This window comes from Mauremys reevesii, linkage group 20 (assembly GCF_016161935.1).
Source record: "Mauremys reevesii isolate NIE-2019 linkage group 20, ASM1616193v1, whole genome shotgun sequence".
Classification (NCBI taxonomy): Eukaryota; Metazoa; Chordata; order Testudines; family Geoemydidae; genus Mauremys; species Mauremys reevesii.
In genome coordinates this window covers 21,182,739-21,207,118 of record NC_052642.1, presented here as the reverse complement: position 1 = coordinate 21,207,118, position 24,380 = coordinate 21,182,739, and the positions used below count along the sequence as shown (strand labels likewise).

The 24,380-nt window shown below is 48.4% G+C and overlaps 1 protein-coding gene across 1 annotated transcript in view; it reads right to left on the bottom strand.

The window, feature by feature from the left end:
• The window catches only part of LOC120387344 (transmembrane protein 211-like), a 142,133-nt gene that overhangs the window by 76,608 nt on the left and 41,145 nt on the right, over window positions 1–24,380 (bottom strand). The window contains exon 2 of the mRNA XM_039507968.1: window positions 23,833–23,971. Within this exon, the coding sequence (XP_039363902.1) occupies window positions 23,833–23,971 (139 nt within the window). The remainder of the gene's footprint in view (window positions 1–23,832; window positions 23,972–24,380) is intronic.

Genomic DNA, 24,380 nt, shown 5'->3' with positions numbered 1-24,380 from the left:
GGGACTGAAATAGAGCACAGACCCGTGCTGGCCCTCTGCACAGTGGTGAATTTCACCCACAGGAACACAAAGCTGCTCTTATAAAGCATGCCAGAGCCCCAGCACCTCTAAGCAAGCGGAACGTCTGTCACCCAGACACAATCACAGAGGAAACCAAAGCGTCTCCATTCAATTAAGGAGGATTTTGTTTCCAGACAGACTGCGACCCTCTCCCTGCCCCCCCTCCCGTCCCTGCATTCAGGCCAAAAGGGACTGGAGAGCATTCCCAGCTTGTGACAGGAAACAACTGGGAGAGAGCAGGACAATGCCCCAAATCCCTGAGAAACCCCAGAAGGCCACAGCAAGATGCTGGCACTGTTTGTGTTGGATGCTCTGCAGCTGCTGCTTCAGGAAGGAGAGGAGCTGTCTGAACCTCTGTGATAAAAACAAGGGTTTATTTTTAGAAGAGTTATTTTATTTCTATAACATAAACTCCTGGAAGGATACACAGTGCCGCCATCCACCCCACCCCCTGGAAAAACCGCTTTTCCGAATTCCAGGGCTGCTTCCTGACAAACAATCTCTCAGTATCAACAGCATGAGGGCGCCTGTTCTCTGTTGTCTGAGGGAGGGAGGAGAAATGTCCGTTCAGGTAGCAGGCTGCAGGTGGGACCTGAGCAAGCACAGGTGCAGAGTGCTAGTCCTGCATTAAAGAGCTGCTGCTGCAGGGCTGTCGCGTTACTCCGGCCTAGTAGCAAGAGTGAGGTCTGGAAAGGGCATATGTAACAGAGCATTTCATTTGTAGGATGGGAATTGTGCCTACATCTACGTCTCCTCAGATAGACTCACACTCTGCCCCCCCCTTTTTTTTTTTACCCTAGAGTAAGGAAACAAGGACATGGGGTGGTTGACCCAATGTAGAGCACTCGGTTACCGAAGCCCTCACACACCTCAGCACGCACTGCGCTCAAGCTCTGCGAAGACCCACAGGATCAAGACCATAAGCAGCGAAATACCCATACTATAAATGCCACTTCTGTGTAGCCTTAATACTTGAGCAGCCACGCCTTAATTAGTGGAGACAATGGCTCACACACGACCGAATCTCTGAGGAGATTCTGTCTATTCCACATCACACCTACTGACCCTATTTCACAGCCCCTTGTGAGAAGATTATGAAGCTAGACAGTCTCGGCCTCTCATAATTAGAATGAGTGCCCCACTACAAGGTTTTAGTCCACAGTCTAACCTACCATGTACTATAAGTGTGTGTGTGTGTGTGTGTGTGTGTGTGCGCACATGCGTGTGTGCGCGCGCGTTCAAAATTCTCAGAGCAATTCCCTCTAGTCTTTCCATTTACTTCAATAGCCTAGAATCCTGGAGGGCACGGTCTGTATTTTATTTTGAAGGGTGTGATTTAACCAGAAATCTCGGGCCTACAAATCCAGTCCCTAGCAGTGATTATCCTGGGGAGAGGTAATTTCACAGCCAGGGTTCCTGTGTATCTGTTCACAGGGTCTGAACTGGCCTCTCTGAAGCAGACCTGGCTTCTTACTCAATATTTTCAAGTACGGGCTCAGATCAGCAGAACTCAGCTTTAACAATTAAACCCCAAATAGCTTCCTTCCCCCTTTATATACAGCTATTTGATCCATTTATATCTGACCATCCAGGTGTGTCTCACGGTGGTGTGCATCATTACTCATATTCCTGTCAACATGAAGCGATTGCTTCCCTCCACCATTGATCTGGTGGCCTGCAGGATGTTATTTATTGTCTCCAACGAGAACATCTCCAGTGATCCCTCAGGATGCATCGTGACTAAGTGCCCAGCCTATTTGAGACCCAAGCTATGCCACAGGCCTGTTAAGACATTTGGAGCCAATACTTGTCAGCGTGCCCTCCCTGTACCAATTTATACCAGCACAGAATTTGGCCCTGAAAGCCCAGCACCAAAGCCAGAGAATAAAACTCAGTGAGAGAAACTGATGCTTTCCTTTTCTGAGCCACAACAAAGACATCCCCCCAGTTTTGTCAGTGAAAGAAAATGCGAGGCAGGGGCCCCTGTAAATTACCTCTCTCTTTGCCAGATCTCCCTACCTGTGCGTTGTTCAGCATAGCTAGTGCTGCGCTCTGTTACCCCTTTTACAAAGGGCGCTTGGTGAAGTTCAGTAGATAGAACTGCAAGTGCTTCTGGACCAGGACTGTGTCTTCTGATATGTTTGCACAGCACCTAGCACAGAGGGGCCTCTGAGTGCTATGGTAACATAAACATTAAATAGCAATAACGTAGCTGGTGAAATGCCCACACGTACTGCCAGGGCCGTCCCTAGCTATTCTGGTGCCCTACGCAGTTGCGTACTTTGCATATGGGTAAGGACGGCCGTGCATACTGCTGCCTACGGCCCCAGTGGTGGAGAATTTTATAGGCATGTATTTCATGTCCGTATGGATGTACATTTTTATACACCGGAGCTTTTCCCTAGTCCATCATTTTAAGCATCTCTTCTACATGCTGCTCCTTCAGCTTTCTTTTTCAAAGACAAGATTCTGGATGCCTTTTCCGTAGGTTCAAATTCTATTAAGTAGCCCCCTGCTCCTCTTACATCTGTAGCTCATGGATTCTCCCTGTAAAAGCTGCTGCTCATGAGATCAGAGACCCAAGAAGGCCATTTCCAGGGATTAGCTACTATCTCTAATAGTGGGTTAGACAATTACCAAGCCAGGTCCATCTATGGACAGGTCAGCTGTCCCTCCCCTATTTATCATTAACTTGCTGATGCTGACAGGAGGTCAGACTTCCTGCACATCTTGGATCCCAGCCTTAGGACCCGCTCATTGCTTTTTTTCCCCAGTTACTAATTACACGTTACCTATATGTCACCAAGGTGATCAATGTTAGTCAGAGAAATCGATAGGCACACTGAAGAGTTTACTGCTTGCCATTCAGGGGCTGTGCTATCTGCAGAGAACAGGACTCTACTGATCTGAAAGGCTGGCTAAAAAAAGGGGGGGAATGAATGACCTGGGAGAAGTGAACATGCCGTTTACTAGTCTCTTCTCCCCTGTGCAGAGAGCTCATGTTGGCCCTTTGCAGATGGCTGAATTTCACTCCAAAGCAACAGCAAAGTCACCTGCTGTGTGGAAGCCCTGCAGCCCACTGTCTGGCTGGTCTACACTACCAGGGGGGATCGATCTAAGTTACTGGCTGGTCTACACTACCGGGGGGGATCGATCTAAATTATGCAACTTCAGCTACATGAATAACGTAGCTGAAGTCAACATACTTAGATCTACTTATTGCAGTGCCTTCACTGCAGTGTGTTAACGGGAGATGCTCTCCCATCGATTCCCCTGGCACTTCTCGTTGAGGTGGAGTACCGGAGTCGACACTAGAGCGATCGGCGGTCCTTTTACCGCATTTATACTAGATATGATAAATCAACCCCCGCTGGATCAATCGCTGCCCGTCAATCCAGCCGGTACTGTAGACACAAGCCAACGGGGAGAGATATTAGAGAACACTTCACCAAGGACCAACGGCACTCCCAGGTGGTGGTGTTAGAAGCAGCGAGGTGCCCTCCAGCTTCATCAGAAGGAGAGGAGTGAAATGGAAAGAGATCAGGAACATGCCGGGACAAGCACCGATTCCTCTGTGTAATGTTGTCCAGGCTAATCCTCAGGTTCCAAAGGAGCCATGCTGGAATTCAGTGCTCAAGGGAAGATGGGCTCGATAACATGCGCTGCTCGCCCGCTTGGCATGACGAGCTGGGCAGTGTATTCAAGGCAGCTGATAATGCTCATGTTTAGAATGAGCCGGGTGAAATACCAGGGGCTTCCTTTATAACTACATGCCTGGTTGAAAAAGTCCCACTGCAGCTCTCAGCCACCGAACAGATGAGTCTCTGTCATCAAGGGCAAAGCCAGCTAAGGGAGGAGGTGAAAGTCCATGTCCTCCACACAGATCGGGCACAAACCAAGCCCCTTGCTGACCCTCCAAGATACACTTAGCTTCTTCCAAGCAGTACCCAGAGCCCAATACTAGCCTTATAACCCCTCCCCCTCCAACCTTGCAGTACCCTAGGCACTCACTTTCAAATGACGTGGGCTATTTTTAATCTGGGCTTTTTAAGACTTCAGGCCTCAGATAGGTTTAAGAGAAAAATTCTAATCGAAAAATGAGAGATTCTCTCTCTCTCTCGCTCTGTGCCTTCCAAATCCCTGCCTGTGTTGTTCAATAATCACAGTCAGGCAGGCTGCTTTAGAGAGTCAACTGTCTCCTTCCTCTCACTAAACTGCTGTACTAGCCACACAGAATGCAACCTGAGTCGACATCTGTAATACCCCCAGAGATGCCTCCACTGTTCACATGAACCTTGGCTCTGAAATGCAATCAGGTTTTAGAGCATGCGGCCCCTGTGAGTACCAAACAGTCCCTGCCAAGCCTTAATAAAGTTTCCAAACCTGGGATTTAAATTAGGTTGCATAAGGAGCTTGCATATTTTTTTTCTTTTCTGCAGCAGCACTTATAAATATTCTGATTCTCTCCCAGAGACTCTTAGCTATGCAGGAAGGGTCAGGGATCCTTCGCCCTCAGAGCTCTGCATGTCTTCTGCAGCAGAGGAAGCCGATTAGGGCAGAATTAGAAAGACCGTTATGTGAAATTAAAGAAAACTACTCCCTGAATGCCAGGCCTACGGAGGGGCTGGACCTGGATCAGTGATCCTGCAGGCTGGGCCGTATCTGTGCCACAGTCTGTGTGGGAAAGACCTGACCGCAGCCTGGCCATCTCATGTAGCACAATCTTGCAGGCATGCCCAGGTAACAGGGGAAAGGATTAGCAGGAGCCTCATGATTGGGGTCTCACATCCAATAATGAAAGCCAACAAAGCAGCCACCTTAGCCACAGCAGGGTAAGTGGGAGGTGGTTTGTCCAGGAACAGCTTGCTAGAGAGGGGTTGCATTTTGTCCCATGTAAGGCTCTGTTTTCTTTCCTTGAAGTGTGCTGTGTTTAACTGTCCTCTCATTACACATCTCCAGTACAACACGTCAGGCCTTTAGCATTCCCCAGTGCATGACTGTGAGGGAATGGGGAAGATAACATGTAAAAGAGTGAATGCCAGTGTCCCCAAATGCCGAGTGGTCTGAGCTCCGTAAAAAGCCACCTTCCTTTCCAGCCCGCTGGGTCTGAATATAGCAATAGCTGCTCAGTAGGTCTGTGAGACTTTCTTTCTTTCTAGTTCATTAGTCTGAAAAATACAGACTCATAAGGAACCTAGGGGATGCCAAGAACCCAACACAAAGGTTTCAGGCATGGAGGCCTCTCCCGGAACGGTCAGTAAAGAGAAAGGAATAGGAGCAGTTTTTGACATCAGGCCAACACACGCACGCTCCATCCAATTAAATGGGAGCGAATCACCAAGAAGAGAATTTGGCCCCACAGTTACTAAGCTGTGCGCAAACAGGTTGAAGTTAGCACTTGTGAGGTTATTCCTTGGGACAAGAAATTGGCTCGATGTAACAGAGCTGATTGTCCAAAGAGAGAGTTTCATTCCCGAGGAAAATAGAGAAATACCAGCCCACTGTCAACAACTCTGGAGTCTAGGCACCAGCTCCTCACTGCTGGCCTACAGGCTCCTGACTTATGGCTTTAGATCTCCACGCAGACTAATATCTCACTCTGCAGGATAGTGGAGGCCTCCTACCCCCACCCTTTATGACCCAGGAAGGTGCGAAGTGCAGCCATCTTGAGTGTGTAAAAATCTCATGGAAGAAAAAGATCCTTTTATCAGGGACTTCCCAGTTGTGAATTGCAAGAGAATTTTGTGACACCAAGAGAGCAGCGGCTAATGTTTAGGAAGTCATTGCTGCTTAGCTCATTGCAGTAGCACAACTTCACCAAGGGACAGTGCTCTGCAGGCAAAGATCATGATTAACTGTAACTCTCTCCCTCAACACAGGACAGATGGCAAACCTAAGACACCAGTTCTCTAACGCAATGTCAATGAAACCTCAGAGTCCCAGTGCAACAGCAGCCATTAAACCTTCATTCTTTCCCAGACCCAACTGAATGTAACAAAGTGCCTTCTCCATCCCTCCTCTCTGCCCAAATCCAGGTTCCCACGGCACCAATTAATGTTCATGTATTTTCAGTAACAGGATTTACTGCCTACTTGGTGGGAAATGACCAGCTGCTTAGAGTGCAGGGAACTGGCAGACTCATGCCTAGCAGAAACCATTCAACAGCTGACAGCAGATTATACAAGTTGTGATGGGTTCCAAGCTGTTGCTTGCCACTGCATCTCACATCACAGGCACTTCCATGACCTCCCCAACTGCCCCTTCTGATGAGCGAATCGGGACCCCTGCTGAGGGTAACCATAGATCCCACACACATCGTTTACTGCCATAATAGCATCTCCCCAGATGAAAGAAAAGATAGTTCCTACAATATCCTTCCCCTCCACTCTTATCCCTCAGCTGCTGCTATCTGCCTCTCACCCCTATCATTTCCATCCCATTTCCTGCTGTCTCCCTTCCTCGCCAGGTATGATCTTTCCTCTTCTACCCCTCCTCTTTTAGCAGCAACATTGGCACCTGCGATCTGCAGCCTGCTATTTTCATTGTTTAGCATCTTGTTCTTCCATCCATTTACATTATTCTCCCCATACAATCAAATGGTTTTTTCCTATTAACTCCCCCAAATGATCACCTGATGCACACACAGTTCTTCTCTGCACCTTCGGATGGCTCCTTTGCTTCTTTCCATTGTAATCTATCTGTTTTGTCATACTGTGAGTTCAATAGTCATTGAGCTGCTGCCATAATGATTTCAACAAGGGACCTTCCATTGGAGTTTTGGGGACCTTTTAATTCCAGGGAGAGGATTCAGATGCATCTGTAAACTGCCTTCTCCCCCTTTCCTTCTCCAACCTAACCGTACTAACGGCTTTTCAGTTCATTTTGTCAGCTGAATAAGTAATGTGAAGAAATCCATGTGCTTGAGCAGATGTGAACAAGTGACATGCAGTTCCCCTTCTCTGCTCAAAGCTCTCTCCTGCACTTCCTGGCTTGGGGGAGCAGGGCTTCTCCACAGCTCCCCCTGCCCCGTGACCAGGAACTGACAGTGCTCCCTCGTCTTTCAATCCACTACAACCCACTGGATGTGAGGCTCAGCTGGGAGATGGACTAACCACAGGTGAGGGTGCAAGGCTGCGGAGGGCTTTGTATTCCAGCGTGACAAATGACTGCGACCAACCATCCTTGGGGTGCAGCAAAATCTTTGACTTGCCATTGGGAGGCCCAATGGATATGGAACTGCTTGGGACGGGCGCAGGCCATGACAAAATGTTAGTGTTTTGCCCGGAGCCCTCCTTAATATGACGCATCGCTGACTTAGGCAGAAGCCTTTTTGCAAAGTCAAAGGGAATGAGCTTTGCTTCCTGGGAGAGGCCTGGCCTTCAGCAATAAAATGCATTGGTCAGTGTCATCAGCAGCCCTGTGCCGCAGGGAGGGCGCAGGGGACAATGGTCTGGATGGTGGGTCTGGGTTTGGCTGGCAGCCCATGGAAGGAATGCCTGGCAGACATCTGCTTGGATTGCATAGCATGGGTTAGATCTGCTAGAGGGGAAAAGAGCATCTGTGCCTCAAATGTTTTCCCCGAGCCAACGTTCTCATTCAGCAACAGCCTCCTCAGTGCTTTATGCTGAGCTTACCTAGGCAGGTGGGTTTGCCGGAAGGGAAGGGAGCTGAGCTCAGCAGCACAGACACGGATAATCAACTCCCCGTGGAGGGTGAGGAGCCATCAGGCACTGCTGGCAGCTCCATTACAAGTCATTTGGTGGGCTGTTGGCTTCAGGGCATCTCAAGGAGCATCCTGGATCAAAAGAGGCAGCAGCCATTTTGTGCAGTCTTCTCTGCTACCTTGGCAACCTTAGGACAGCGACTTCGAGGGGAGTGAGTGTAAATGCAAATGCACAGTGCTGAGCGGCTAGGTTACAGGGTAGGGCACAGCACCTTTTCTCTCCCTGGCTCCTTACGTGGTGAGTCCCTGGGATAACTGTGCCCTTCGAAAGTAACATGGGAGGATTCCCTGGCTTACATCACCCTCTCCTGCTGGACGTACTGATGCTCTTTTTTCCTTAGATAACCCAAGTGCTTTGAAAATGCAGCTTATTGGCCTGATCTGACACTCACCGGCTTCCACAGACGTTGGATCTAACCTTTAGTACCCAGTGATGGCCAGGGAGATGACAGCCGGGCTGTCAGCAGGTAGGTGCAAAAGAACAGGGCTGATTCCAGCTCTCCTTTCCGCTAGGTCGGTCCAGAAGCTGGCAGCTCTCACGCAATCGCTCTGGGCTTTATATAAGAAAGTGTCATCATCCCACCGATACCAGCTCCTAAGCAAATACTTTTTTTTAAATGGAATACACAATCTGCAGCACGCTGCCCTCCAAAATGGAGGTTAAAAGGTCCAACAAACCTCTGCCTCTCTCCAGAGGACAATGCTGGATGCATACACCCTTCCTTACCTACCTTCAGGCTACAGGGTTCCTGAACTTCCCTGAAGTCCAGGGCTTAATCCCACCCTCGCAGTCTGACATGCGTCTCTGGGGGAGGCAGCCAGGCCTAGCACATCTGAATCTACTGCAGTTAGCAAAGGCAGATTTTCAGTGCACATCCGCGCCAAAGCCTTCAAATGTATTTCTTGCCATTTATAAAAATGCTCGGCAGGGAGCTTCTCCAGGCTGCCTAGGGGCCCCCAACACAACTTTAAAATACGCCCTAAGTGCAGCAGTTGGAGCTAAACCCCCAGAAACCCTCCTTCCTCTCAAACAACTCTGCACCCTTACAATTGCCACCCCTTGTTTCCAGACGCCTCGGGAAAGAGATGAGGCCTTGCATGTGTCATGAGATGGGGTTATTTCGGACCAACAGGGTGGGAGTAATTTCCGAAGCTCTGGAGCCTTCACAGCCCCCTCTTTGTTTATACCAGTGGGGCTCTGGCAGTGTGGGGCAGATCTACATGTGATCAGCTGTCTCAGCTCAGACACTTCCGGGATGCCCCCCATGCACCGTGGAGCCGTCTCAAGAGGCGTTAGCTCTTGGAGACCCTTGGCCTGGCTTTTTGCTGTAGTGTGGCCTATTGCTTCCAAGTCTTCCCATTTGCCAAAGCTGTTTTTCCTTCTTCCAGGCCAGCCTGCACACGCCTCAGCCCCGCTGATGAAAGCAAGCCCCTTTCGGCCCCCCGGAGGAACGGCTGAGGCTCTGGAGCAGAGCTGTTTTACACGGCCGTGCCTCTTTTTGTGCTGTGTTTGCAGATGACCTCACAATGCTCATCTCATTTGTTACGGGGTTTGCAAAAGAGCCAGTGCAAAGCCACGCCTGGCTTGTGTGCCAAGTAATCTGCAGCAAAGGGGAAAACAAAAGACGATAAAATGAGAGTTTTCGCACAAAAAAAGAGGCTACGTGCAGGTCTTTGATCCCTGCCAAGAAATGCACAGCAGTTTCCCCAGCAGCCCAAGGGTAACTAGAAGAAGGCGTGGAAGGTTTTCCCATAACTTAAATGAAAATCAAACCTCAACTTTACAAATGTTATCTGGCTCCAGCGCTCTGGGCGGCTGCAGATATGAAATGGACGAAATCACTTTAGGAACTTTCACAGCCAGAGAAACTGTAAGAGAAACAAAACACTGTATATTCAGGAAGCTATTTCCTAGCTATCTGTAGGATACTGAATAGAATTTATTTTAAAAACTGTGTCGGGCCAGTGAAGCAGGGTCACTCTTCCTTTAGATTTCTCACTTCTGCAAGGTCACATGCACCACAGGGCTCAGTTTTCCCTGCTGCTGGCTATCTATGATAGCGTCCCATGCTCGCGCCATCCCGTTGAGCATTCTGAACCCTCTTGCCCACCTACGAGGCTTCATGCCATTTCTTAAGCAACATACGAAATCTACTTTGGTGCCAAGTTGCAGTTGCCAGCAGTTTAATCCAATTCCAGACTCTTAATCCTTTCCTTAGTCCTGAGCGTCCCAGATGCTCGGGAAGCTGCCTTTCTTCGCTGTGTTTATTCAGCCTCTACTGCTGTCTCAGATTCCACCCACTAGCTGAGTTCTCATGCAGCTCAGGCTACGTGGGTTCTCAGAACACTTCCAGGCTGTAGGCTCAGATGCTCTCCCGCTGGAGAGTGGACACAGTTAGTGGGATCAATACAATAAAGTTTAGCTTTGCTACTATCATTCATTCCTATAAAAACAATAATCACAGGCATTTTTCAGCCAGGCTGTATTTACAAATGAAAGTCGAATGTTACAATGTGTCACACAGACCAACCAAAAGCATTTGTGATGCTAATAGGCCATTCCCTTGGAATCCTATGGGGTGATGTCATTATTCTTTGCTAGTATCAACCAGAAAGGGGAGCGAGACTGTGAGATAGGACTCCTGGCATCTCTTCCGAGATTTGCTGTATGATTTTATCCATCAACACAAGGGGGATAACAACACTTCCCTACCTCCCAGGAGAGTTGTGAGGTTTAATTCATCAGGTTTACAATGTCTATAAAGTTTGCAGAGATCCCAGGATGAAGGGCACTATAGCAGTGCAAAGCATTACGATGTTGCATTGATTGTATATCTTACACCCCATGTTGTATATTCTCTGCAGGGGTATAGCCAGTCCTGTCCTGATACCAGAGCCTCACCATAAACTAGATGAAGACTGGTTAAGGTGATCTGCCATGGGGACACCATCTGGTGGAGGAGAGTTCATAGGGTAGCACATAATCTCTCCCTGGCTTTGGGTTTTCACTTTGGGCTACCATGAATCAGCAAGAATACCAAGTGCAATTACATGCTGAGTCCACTGGAGAGGAACAATGCAGAGGGGATTACCTGAACCTGTCCTGGAGATAAAGTGTGTCTGTTTCAGGCACAGTCAGGCTAGTGCCTTTCATCAGCACTACATTTACCTGCAAGGGGAGGGGGAATTATGTCAATAGAAAAATCTGTTAATTTGTAACTATACACGGCTTTGGTCTTGTTCCCTGATATGGCAGTTGCTGGATCTATTTAGGTTGTGGGATTCAGAACTGGGAATGGGGGTCTCTTGTGAGGTTAGGGCTAGGGTGAGTGCTCAGGGATCACAGGGTGATCTGTTATCCAGACACAGGGGCGGCTCTAGACATTTTGCCACCCCAAGCACGGAGGGTCCGCTGGTCCCGCGGCTTCGGCGGACCTCCCGCAGGCGTGCCGCGGGACCAGTGGACCCTTCGCAGGCACACCTGCGGGAGGTCCACCAAAGCCGCGGGACCAGCGGACCCTCTGCAGGCACGCCTGCGGGAGGTCCACCAAAGCCGCAGGACCAGTGGACCCTCCGCAGGCAAGCCGCCGAAGGCACCCTGCCTGCCGCCCTAGCAGCGACCGGCAGAGCGCCCCCCGCGGCTTGCCGCCCCAGGCATGCGCTTGGAGTGCTGGTGCATGGAGCCGCCCCTGTCCAGACAGATAAATCCCATGTGCTCCTTTCGGCTGCCTTTCTTGCAGCAGTCACTTGACACACTGTGCAATAGCTTCTCGGAGATTAATTTGAATGTCGGTCTATAAACATTATGTCCTTGTTCTCCAGCCCAGCACCTGAGAGATGAAATCTGAATGGCAGCTGTTCTTACAGAGAGACTGGCATAGGCAATACACAGCTGAGCATGGCTCTGTTCAGACTTAATGTCCTTTAACCAACATTCCTCCTTCGGAATGTTATAGCGCCACATGGCAAAGGACTTTTCCCTCATCTATGTCCTTTGTTAAGTATCATTTTTTAAAGGACAAGGAGAAACAAATTCTCAATCAAGGAAGCTCGAACTGTTCAGGCCTCTTATCTCCATAAACAGGGCTGAGGAAAGAAGATCAAAGCAAGAGGAAGGATCATGCCTCTTGGCAGGCAGAATGATTTTTCCTGGCTCAGAGAAGGTGAGCACATTTTGTTGCCACTGATGCAATTTGCTGTTGCTGGAGGGTTTAGAGACCACGAGCCAAATTTGGCCATGGAACTACTTGAATTGACGTCTATGGGAATTGTACCTGCTTATGCCAGAGCTGAGTTTGCCCCTTTATCTCTGGGATATGCAGATGTTATGGCCTAGTTTTTCAAAAGGGCCCAGTTTTCAGTAAGTGCTAAGCACCCGCTCCCCCCCCCCAAAGCATCTCCAGCTGACCACCCAAAATCACTAATCACTTTAGGAAAAGGTAGACCTGTGCCTCTCCCTTTGGCCCCAGTAAGTTCCAGGGGATCCGGATAACGTCTCTCTTTCATTCCTGCATCAACAGCTACCAAGGCAAGTGTGATTTCCATCAGGGCGAGTTTCCTGTCTTGAACAGTCTTGGTGATCCCTTTGCCCTTCTCCATTCCTTGGGGCCATGTGAAATTAAATGTCACACCGCACCGTGTTCATCAGCCCATGAGACAGAGTGTCAAAAAGCCCCAGCTTCCTTTGCATTCCCGATGACCTTCAGTGGAGACCTCTGCCAACACGTCAGGTCCGGGTTGGTTTGGGCAGGCATGCTCCGCCCCACCCTCTCTCAAGTGTCTGATGTGGCCAGGAATACTCAGCATCTGGAATGCAAACAGTGACTCGCTCCTACGCTCCCTGCTCTTGCAGGTCAGTGCTAAAGCTGCTGTATGTGGGGGCATTGGACCAGGACCGTTGACTCAAGCTTCTGGGAATTCAAGGAAAGTGTGAAATCAGAAGCAGGAAATGGTTACAGGACGCACAGCTGCATTACGGGTCCTCTCCCTCCCCTTACAACCTGTTCTGCCCAGTGGAGTTTTTTGGAACAGGTTTGTTACAAAGATCAGAAGCTGTCCCCCATTCGGATACCTGAGCCACGGTGCTGTTCCACCCTGACAATGACCATGTGGCTGTAACCTCATTCTGACTCAGCGGATCAGCACCCAGGCTGCATTCACAGTCACGCCTGCTGACTCTAGTGACAGAAATATATTTGCACTTCCTTACGCTGCCAGGAGCCCTGCAGAGCCCACCCTGCCATGGGAAGCGAGTTGCATTCTCTCCTGGCTCAGGCAACATCAACAGAGAGTGTGAACTAAGGTGCAATTGCAGGGCTAAATTCTGCCCTCAGTTCCACCTGTGTAAACCCATTGAAGACACAAGTATAAATGAGGGCAGAATCTGGCCTGCAGAATCTTTCTGGCTGGTGATGATGCACAAGCCAGAAGGAACCCAGCTTGGTTGTCAGATCCCAGAGCAAATAGGGAGGGAACAGAAACTTTTTTGTCTGGGTAAACGGATAAAACTCAAGGTGGAGTTTGAAGCACAGCCTAGGGTGCCATTTTAACAGCTACCAATCTTCTGGCAAGAGCTGCACTCGGAGAGAGCACCCAGACTTGGGGGGATGAAAGTTACACAAACGGAGCCCTTCCCCCTCTGAGGTTGATGTTTGGGACAACAATGGTGGCCGGAGACAATGTGCGTCTCATATCTCCGGTAATTCGCAGCAGTGGCGCTTTGACTCTGCTTGTGAAGGGCAGTAATTCTATAGGTGCCCTTGCATCCACCCCTTTGTGCCTCGCCCCTCTAACCCCAGCTTTAAATCACGTGCTCTCTCTTGGAAGCAATCGCCGGAGCGCCCTAGCCTTGCCAGACCCACTCACTCTGCCATGCACGTTTTGCTTTATCTGCACAAAGTTTACATAGACTTTCCTTGTGGAATTTTTCTGGGGGGTGGGGGAGGGGCTGCGGGGTTCAGCTGCTTAAAAATGGCAGCCAAGAGCCAAACACGAGGGCCTGATCCCTTGCAAGATGCTGAGCGCCTCCCCTCCTCCCAGCTCACAGTGGTGCTGCTCTCAGAAACCTGCATCACCTGGTTGAATTCGGGCTCCACGTCTGAATTTATGTGAATGAAATTCAAAGCCCCACGTGCCCATTTGATCAGCTACAGAGCTGCAAGGGCTGAAATGATCGATCTCGGTACAGATATCTTCTCATTACTTTTGCTGGCTCCCCTGCTCAGATACGTGAAAGGATCTTTCATTGCCCCTGGTTGACTACGCCTGGCTCTTTATCTTGAAGTTAGAGGGCTGGATCCATCTTTTTTATTACACTATATTAGTTTTGCTCCAGTCTGCAGAGCTCTGCTAAATTCCCTTAGCTCTGCTAGTGGGGCAAGAGGACGGGGATGTGGGAAAATAGGAACCAAGTTTTAATTTCAAGAGACAAAGGTCAGGTTAGGCAGGGGGAGGGGAGAGTCTAACACAAATCAAGGGGGGAAAAGTTAATTTATTGATGGAGCCAGTAATGTTTATCACATTTCCACCTTTCAGACAATATCACTGCATGTGGGAGGGACCTGTCTTAGTGTCATTCCTGTCCCAAAGAGCTTACAATCAAAACAGAGAAAGGAAGTATTAGTACCTCCACTTTACAGGTGTGGAAACACAAAGGAAGTAAGTGACTTGACCCAAGTCACACAGTGAGTCTATGGCAGAGCCAGAATTTGAATCCATATCTCCTGACTGTCAGCTCAGTGCACTAACCACAAAAGCATCCTTTCCCTGTATGCACTGTATTTCCTAGGATCTCTAATGAAGTTTTATAGCAAGCACTCCTGGCTCTACCAGAGACAGAATCAGTCCTACCCTTGTCCATAGCAAGGACAGAACTTTCCTGTGCAGAGACTCAAGAGAGCATTGTTTCATGGCCTTCGTACAATTTATCTCTACACAGTACAGCCACAATCATTCTACCTTAAAAAAAACACCCTGGTACCATGCAATAAATGTCATTATTTTCGGAGGGAGGTTCTCTCCTTGCCGGTCGCCCTCCTGCTGGGGAAAGATTAATTTCTAACAAAGATTCCAACTTGGAGGGAAGGGAGAGGAATGAGGAAAGAAACGACAAAACAGAGCGGTGCATCGTGTCTGAATCACAATAAACTGCACGACTTCATTCTGTTGACTCAGGGCCACCTCAGTTTGAATAAGAATTAATCCACAGGGAAACGATATTAAAATGCACAATATAAAGCGCTTACTGAGGCACAGCGAGGGCTTAAGCAGCCCATTAGCTTGGCCAAATGTACCTAGTAAATTTTCATTTGTCAATACTGCATAGAGGCTACGGTTTATGGCCAGCCGGCTCAATATCAGTAAAACACTCAGAGGCCCTCAGTTTTATTTAACTGTCCCAGCGTCTGTGCTGGCCTCAACACAAACTGCGTCGGCACCAAATGCAAAGCCCTGAGTGCAGGGGGTGTTAACTGTGGGGTAGTGGCTCGGGCACTGGCCTGAGGAGCCAGGCAACCTGGGCTGAGTTCCCAGCTTTGCCACTGACGTGTTGCCTGACACTGCGGAGCTGTGTTCTGCAGGGACTCCCTGCATTGCAGCCTATGCAGAGGAAGATTTGGAGGTAGTGACAGGGCTGGTGCAGCCGGAGTTACATCGATCTGTTGGCTGCTCCCCCATCCCCCCCCCACACACACACACACATTGCCTGATTTGGATTTTTTAAATTATTTTTATTACAGTCGTACGTGATTCTGGGCCCGCTGCGCCGGCACGGTCCATACGCATAGTAAGAGACAGATCTTGCCTCAAAGAGCTTGCAGTATAAATAGATAAGACAGACAAAGCGTGTGAGTGGATGGGGAACAGGGTCACAAAAAGGAGAGAGGGGACAGTGATCAGTTGTGATCCATGTCCACTGAAGACAGGACAGTAAGTCACAGGCTCAATCTGCAGCAAGGGAGAATTAGGTTGGACATTAGGAAAAACGTTCGAACTGTCAGGGTGGTTTAGCTCTGGGACAGGCTGCTGAGGGAGGCTGAGGAATCCCCGTTGTCTGTGGGTTTTAAGAACAGGTTGGACAAACACCTGCCAGGAACGGTCTAGGTTTACTTGTTTCTGCCTCAGCGCTGGGAGCTGGACTTGATGACCTCTTGAGGTCCCTTCCAGCCCGACATGTCTATGATTCTATACTCCGGTGGGTGAAAATGGCCCCGGGCAAAGGTCTTTATCAAGCAGAGTTGAGTATGCTGCCCAGGATGGGGGGTGAAGCTGAGCGGGCAGGCAGTGAGATTATTCATCTCGTGTGCATGGTGGATCTAGGCTCTGTAACCGGGTCCACATAATCCACCATGATGAGATTGGGGAGGAGGAGAAGACATGGCCATGGGGTCTGTGATTATCCAGATTCCATTGCCCATGTGAGGGGCGCACAGCAGTTGCGGAGGAGACCCAGAGCTGTGCATGCACTGATTGCAAATTGGCAGGGGTTCTTTGGATTCCACACACTCCCATTTCCCTCCACACAAATCCCGAGTAAGCAGCCTGTGCACAGGGGAATGGGCTCGGTGTGGGTGGGTGTGTGTGTGAGAGAGAAAATTTAATCTAGAATTTTATATATTGTACAAGTTAATACCCAGAAGGCTGGAAAATCCCCAGCACGTTAATGCTGCTGGGTGATAATGAATTGGCTGGCCGAGCTATTCCAGCATCCATATATCAGCCTCTCTTTTGCTGAACGGACGCTTGTAGAATTCCTTCATTAACAGTCCTAATGTTCTTTTTATCTTACACTTTTCGTGCTGGGGGAAATTCAGTGCACACTGTCATTTTTTAAATAGCGAGGGAGCCAGGATGACAGCAGGCTGATATCTCCTCCTGACCTGTAACTAACGACATTCTATGGATTAATGATTTAACATCCCAGAAGGGTGTGAATTTCATCGGCTGCCCTAGCAACCTAGCATGAGAAAGTCATGCTTTATTAGCAAATCCATTACCTGCAGTGTTAAAATGAGTCCATAAAGCAGTTTCACTGGCTTAGACCTGAATGCAAGGAAGAGGGCATTCCTGTGGGAACGTCTGTTTCTAGGTTCTGTGCAACACTGTGCACTCTTTGCTCAACAAATAATTAATAATATTAAAATATTACATCGCACTTTTCACTGACAGATCTCCAAGTGCTTTACAGAGGAGGGGAAGTATCTCTGTCCCCTTTTTGGAAAGCTAGCAAGCTAGAGTACCTATCAGAACCCCATTTCTGTAGTGTCTGAACATAGAACCATAGGATCATAGGACTGGAAGGGACCTTGAGAGGTCATCTAGTCCAGTCCCCTGCCCTCAAGGCAGGACTAAGTATTATCTAGACCATCCTGTCAGGTGTTTGTCTAACCTGCTCTTAAAAATCTTCAGAGATGGAGATTCCACAACCACCCAAGGCAATTTATTCCAGTGTTTAACCACCCTGACAGTTAGGAAGTTTTTCCCAATGTCCAACCTAAACCTCCCTTGCTGCAATTTAAGTCTATTGCTTCTTGTCCTACCCTCAGACATGAAAGAGAACAATTTTTCTCCCTCCTCCTTGTAACAACCTTTTATGTACTTGAAAACTGTTATAATTCATGACCCCTCTCAGTCTTCTCTTCTCCAGACTAAACAAACTGAATTTTTTCCATCTTGCCTCATAGGTCATGTGTTCTAGACCTTTAATCATTTTTGTTGCTCTTCTCTGGACTTCTTCTAATTTGTCCACATCTTTCCTGAAATGTGGCACCCAGAACTGGACACAATACTCCAGTTGAGGTCTAATCAGCACAGAGTAGAGCGCACGAATTACTTCCTGTGTCTTGCGTAAACACTCCTGATGATACATCCCAGAATGATGTTCGCTTTTTTTGCAACAGTGTTCCATTGTTGACTCATATTTAGCTTGTGGTCCTCTATGACCCCCAGACCCCTTTCCACAGTGCTCCTTCCCAGGCAGTCATTTCCCATTTTGTGTGGGCATCTGATTGTTCCTTCCTAAGTGGAGCACTTTGCATTTGTCCTTGTTGAATTTCATCCTATTTACTTCAGACCATTTCTCCAGTTTGTCCAGATCATTTTGAATTATAATCCTATCCTCCAAAGCATCTGCAACCCCTCCCAACTTGGTATCGTCCGCACACTTTATAAGTGTACTCTCTATGCCATTGTCTAAATCATTGATGAAGAACCGGACCCAGAACCAATCCCTGCAGGACCCTGCTTGTTATGCCCTCCAGCATGACTGTGATAACTACTCTCTGGGAACAGTTTTCCAACCAGTTTTGCACCCACCTTATAGTAGCTCCATCTAGGCTGCATTTCCCTAGTTTGTTTATGAGAAGGTCATGCAAGATAGTATCAAAGGCTTTACTAAAGTCAAGATATACCACATCTACTGCTTCCCCCCTCCACAAGGCTTGTTACCCTGTCAAAGAAAGCTATCAGGTTGGTTTGACACAATTTGTTTTTGACAATTCCATGCTGACTGTTACTTATCACCTTATTATCTTCTAGATGTTTGCAAGTTGATTGCTTAATTATTTGCTCCATTATCTTTCCAGGTACAGAAATTAAGCTGACTGGTCTGTAATTCCCCGGGTTGTCCTTATTTCCCTTTTTATAGATTGACACTATATTTGCCCTTTTCCAGTCTTCTGGAATCTCTCCCATCTTCCATGACTTTTCAAAGATAATTGCTAATGGCTCAGATATCTCCTCAGTCAGCTCCTTGAGTATTCTAGGATGCATTTCATCTCACATCTGTAGGGACATAGCAAAGCCATGAAGCGACAGTGGGGCTGGAATCTCCTTCGACTCCGGGGCCTTGTGATTTCAGTCCTGGGTTGGTTACTGACCCTACCAACTGGTTCTGCTGCATGTTCCCTCTGAGCACTCGTTGATGCATTTATTCCATTCCTTTGCTTCAGCCCCCCTGCAGTAAGTGCTGCCAGGCCTGGAGAGAGGTGAACGCTAACCAAGACTGGGAAATTCACCACCCGAACAATGTGCTTCTCCAAACCCGTTCCTGGGCCAGAGCTGCTGGGTGGGAGCGAGAGCCAAGCAGGCTGCAGAGCTGGATGCATGCGTTTTGAAGCGTGATGATCTGAAGGTTACCACTGCCCCTAAGCTAGGGGACGGAGCAGCGGTTCTGAGCGCTGGCTTCCCTTGTTTTCTGTTTAATCTCTTCCTGGAGCACTTGCCCCGGTGGTGCCTTCATAGTCTCTGATGAAGGCTCAGGGAAAGGCTGCACAACAAGAAGTCTGGACTCTCCCTCCTCCCATCTCCTGAGCCACTGAAAATGGCACACAAAGCTCTAATCCTGAGGCCACTTAGCATAGCCGCCCACTGAGAAAACCTCCTCTTTCCCTCCGCACGAGACTTGGCCCTCAGCAGGGTTTCAGCCCCAAAGGCAGGAGGACATCTTCAGGGAGTTCACTTCTTTATTTACCCAGCACCTCCACAATGGGTGAAGGCCTTGTGCCACAGGGACATGCCCTCCGCCAGGCAGGTCTGGACAGAGCCCCGTCTGGTCTCTATCGATGCTGCGTCATGCAGCAGAAGAGGCAAGTGAGGACATATGGGACAGGCAATTCTGAGATTTTTCCCAAAGGATCTGAGCACTCACTCTCAGAGCCCAGGAAGCTTGTAACAAACTCAGGACCTGAACTCAGGTGCCCTGCTCAGCCGCACGTTGCACTGCCATGGATCGCTGGGCTCATCTACGACGCTAGCTAGCAATCAAACCCAGACCCAAGCACAGCAACAAAATATTCTTGATACCACGGAGCTCTCCAGGAGCCAACCCTGACTCTCCTGCAACACACCCACCCTGGAGGATGGAAGGAACGAACTCATCGATGGCTGGTGGGCAGCAGAGAGGAGGCTCAGAGAGCACTGCTGCACCTTCTCCATTTCCAGGGGAGCGCTTTATCGGGGGCATGGGGCGCCCTTAGATTCTATTTGCTGTCCCCAAGAAATAGGAGGTTCAGCAGCAGAGGGAAAGGGCATGCTGCATGAGAAGCCTGGCCTCTGTACACACAGATATAATAGCGAGCAATTTGGAGGCAGGAGCCAGAGAGATTCTGACAGGCAAGCAGCTTCCTTCGCTTTCATTATCCCTTCAGCTGAGCATGAACAGTCATCTTTAATAACAGCCTCAGTGCAGTGAGATGGGAGAAACGGGTCTGTCCATCTGCTTTCAAATCAGATCCCGCAGGATTAGTTCATATTTAGCGCTGGAGTGAGGATACCGTGTAACAGGATTTTCCCTCGCAACACGAGAAAGCTGATTGAAGTCTGCAGGTCAGATAATGAGGCATATCACTTGGAAATTCTGCTGGATTTCTGGGGCCAGAGGATATCTTCAGGGAAGTGTGTTTATTCTATGGCACAGACACACCAGTGGGTTTGTCTTCCTGCTTTAACTCAGGATCACAGCCATAACCAACACCATTTCTTTCTGCTAAAGGCCCGAAGCAATGGTATTGAATCAGGATCTTTTCGGGCAAACGCTTGAGCATTCGGGGAGCGATTCCCTCCACATGCTGCCCTCCAACTCCGCCAGCCACTTGACTTTCAAAGCCTGGGGTTTCAATCTCTATCTGCCCCTATGGGACTTGCTAGTACCTCACGACATCCCCGAGTGAGGAGATGCGATAGGTTTTCTCCGTACGCCCCTGAGGCCGCCCACCCTGATGGGTTTCTAAAAGGGACACTATGGCGCTCTCATTCAGCTATAAACCCTGCCGGGCAAAAGCCATCAGGCACTCCCTGAGAACAGAGCGTGTCGGTGTGAGTGGCACAGGCTGGAAAAAGAGATTCCTGGTCCCAGCCTCTGCCCAGGAGCACATTGGGCCCAGTCCTTGAGAGGCTGGGAATGCTCGGCTCCTGCTGACGGCAAAGGTGCAGGAGACAGCACATAATGCATTAAACAACAGCAGGGGGCGGGGCGGGGTTTGAACAAGGACACACCTCTCTGCTCAGTGGGAACACAGGCCTTAGAACACTTACACCCCCTCGGTTTCACGTAAGAGACCGAACCAAGAAAACTGGCTAAACTGCAATTTATCTCTTAGGGAGGGGCACAGTTTACGCTGCTGGGATTTGAACCACTAGGTGCTGGGAGCCATTGTCAGCTTTGAACCACACATTGAGGGCACTGTGCCTGCCCTTGCACAGCCTCAGGGGGTTCTGCACACACAGACAGGTGTACGGCAGTGGGTGTTTTCCTGGCAGGTAACTAAAGTTTGGCTCTGGGTGTTTTCTGTCAGCACGTGGCATTTATTTTCAGTGCCCTTCCCAAAATCTCTGAATTCATCACCTGCCATTCTCTAGATGGCATCTGTGTGGGGTACCTTATTTCAAGCCCCAGCCCAGGGGCAACTTCCAGGCAAAGACCCCCTGGAGCTGAACAAAAATACATCAGGAATGTCATCAGCATCTTGGGGGATGGATTTTTTATTCTGACCAACTAATTAGGAGCTACAAGACTAAACCCTCTTTCTTTCTTTCTTTGAAAGGATGTTAATGAGGAACAAAGAATTAAACACAAATAACCATGAAGATAAAGCAGGGCCGTTCTGCTTAGGCATGCTGGGGGGAGTGTAAGGATGGAGTGGGGAATGCGGGAGACACAAGCCAGTGTGGGCATAAGACTAGTCTGTTTCAGGTCAGCTTGGGTACAAGGAACAGAGACATCACAAGTCTCCAGAGAGTCTGTTACATGCAAAAACTTTTAACAGCAATGATGGTAAGAACGTGAATGAAATCTGGACACCCATTATAAACAGGGTTTGGGTCTCAAGAGGCAATATTTTTCTGCCCTACTAACTGTCAGAAGTTGCTTACAGTATTTTTTAATTCTGACACTGTTAGCAAAGTGAACCTGTTTTCCCATGTTTTGTGCCTAGCAATTAATGCTGTGAGTCTTTGGCTGGTTACTTACATCACCAAGGGGGGTGTCAGGCATGAAGAATGAGGGTCTGAGTGCATCTGCTTTGTGCATAGGTCCTTGTGAGTCAGCAGTTCTTCATTCAGCTATTGGCTCAGAATCCTGCTTCACACCATACATGAAGTGTGTGTGCGCATACGTACACTTTTTTGAGTTCACTTAAATTCTGTGTATGGAATTTTATCTAATAAAAATACGCAAAGCCACAGTGAGGGCTGTCGTTTGTACATAAGAGAATGGCTGGCACACAAAACTGGGAGCCAGGAGTTTCCCATCCATGGGGAATCATTATTCAATCCAGCTTTGTCCAGTTTACTGGATTAGGGTCTTTTTGTTCTGTTGGTACAGAGCCGAGCACAATGGGATCCTGGTCTGTGATGGGGCTGCTAGTCGTTATTGCAATACAAATACTACTACTAATAAAGACATTGTTTCCCTCTCTCCCACCCAATGGATAATGTTTTATTTTAATTAAATTTTAATTCCTATTACAAGAATCACTACGGTAATTCACATAAAAGATACAATATCTAAAGCGAAGCATCGCCTACTGGCTAATATTTACTTACCTCACAGGGCTGCTGTGGGAATTAATTAGTGTTTGCAAACTGCTGCTAGATGCTCAGATGAAAGATGCTATGCTAGTGCCAATTATCCTCACTTATGATAGCAGAGTGAGGGAGAAGCAACAGACATGCCCTAACAACAAGAGTGAAGGGCTTGCTCCTGCTAGGTCCAGGGGAAAATACAACTGAGCCCACTGAGCCAGTTTTAGCTCTACCAGAAATACCATTTTGCCCCCTGTGACAGTGACTGCACCAGCACAGAAAGCAGAATCTGACTGACCAGTGTGTTCACACACAAACTAAACCAAACCAATAAACTCAGCAACTGCTTCAAATTCAGATGCCAATATATCTAAAGAAAGAGAGGCATAACTGAGTTCATTGGGATGATACCATCATGTAACTCCATCCCTTCCTTAGAGTACAGCAGGGGTAGGCAATCTATGGCACGCATGCTGAAGGTGGCACACAAGCTGATTTTCAGTGGCACGCTCACTACCTGGGTCCTGGCCGCCAGTCTGGGGGCTCTGCATTTTAATTTAATTTTAAATGAAGCTTCTTAAACATTTTAAAAACCTTATTTACTTTACATACAACAATAGTTTAGTTATATATTATAGACTTATAGAAAGAGACCTTCTAAAAACATTAACATGTATGACTGGCACGCGAACCCTTAAATTAGAGTGACTAAATGAAGACTCAGTACACCACCTCTGAAAGGTTGCCGACCCCTGGAGTACAGTATGGACCACAACTTGCTTGAACACCTGGCAGATCTCATCACGTCTCACAGTGGTCAGGTGTTTTCCAAGCTTTGTGGAGGCCCCTCTTTATAAAATGGATCTCACCTGGACTTACCGGACTGTCCACAATTATAGTATGATCTCGCTGGTGTTTTAAGGAAAGCTACAGCAAAAGTTGGGTAGAGAATAAATAATAAGAATAGAAGGAAACCTGTGAGTTGAGACATTCCTAACTGGCTGGACAGAATAAAAACTATTAACAGAATGGAGCAGCAAATTTCCTGGAGATACAAATCATTTCCACTAAGAAACCAGCGTTACAAAAGGATCTGGTTACGACGACTCTTGACAAACATTTTTGTAAGCAAGACCCTGCCATCCTGAAGAGCTTCTGCATTGCAGCTTGGGCCTTAATATTATTTTCACATGTATTAGCCATTTCCATGTATGCTTCCACATTGCCTTCCTTTGAAGCATTGGCTGCTACTAGGTGGAGGATGCCAGAGCTGATGGTCCAATTTGGCATCGCAAGACCCGTAGCCACAATCTACAGACTTGGGTGACCAAAGCAAGACAGCAAAATCCGTATTTAGGCACCTAAATAAGTAGCCTCATTTTCAGAGGCACTGAGCATTCACTGTCCCACTGACTTCAGTGACAGCTTTGGCCAGAGTTCCTGTGCGGTGAATTGTACTGGAAAATAACAATACCATTTTAACCACATAGGGCACAAGAAAAACCGCTGAGGCTGGTGTCCAGGTCACTTACCCGCTGCTGTCTGCATGTAGCCAGCCAGGGTGCACACTCGTCTCTCACAGAGCCCGCTGGGCAGGAATATAGCGATGATCGCCAGCAGGCAGCTGATGGCCAAGAGAGCGCAGCCTCCAGAACACAGCACTGCACTCGTCTGAAAGGACACACACACAGCGGTGTTAACGGGACAGCGAACACGAAAACAGGCAGCCCCTGAGCCAGTGCTGCTCATACACCAGCCCACTTGCTCAGCTCAGAAATCAAGCTGATTTTGGGTAGCGGTGGCATCACGTACCACTGCCTGTCCAACTGTCCTACTGTTTCAAATGCATAAACTACCCTGGGTAACCAGCCCGTTCGAGTAGTGCAGGAGAAGCCATTACTTAACACTGTCTTTCCCAGAGAGGTGGTGGGGTCTGATGCCCATGGGGCCCTCATGTACTGTCATGAAAGACTCACAATGCCCAGCTGTACCTCTGGAATCTTAACTGCCCTCCAAATATTTCTTCACCAAATTAGTAGCCAGAGTGCTCACTAATAGAACGGATTTTCTTTTAATCTGA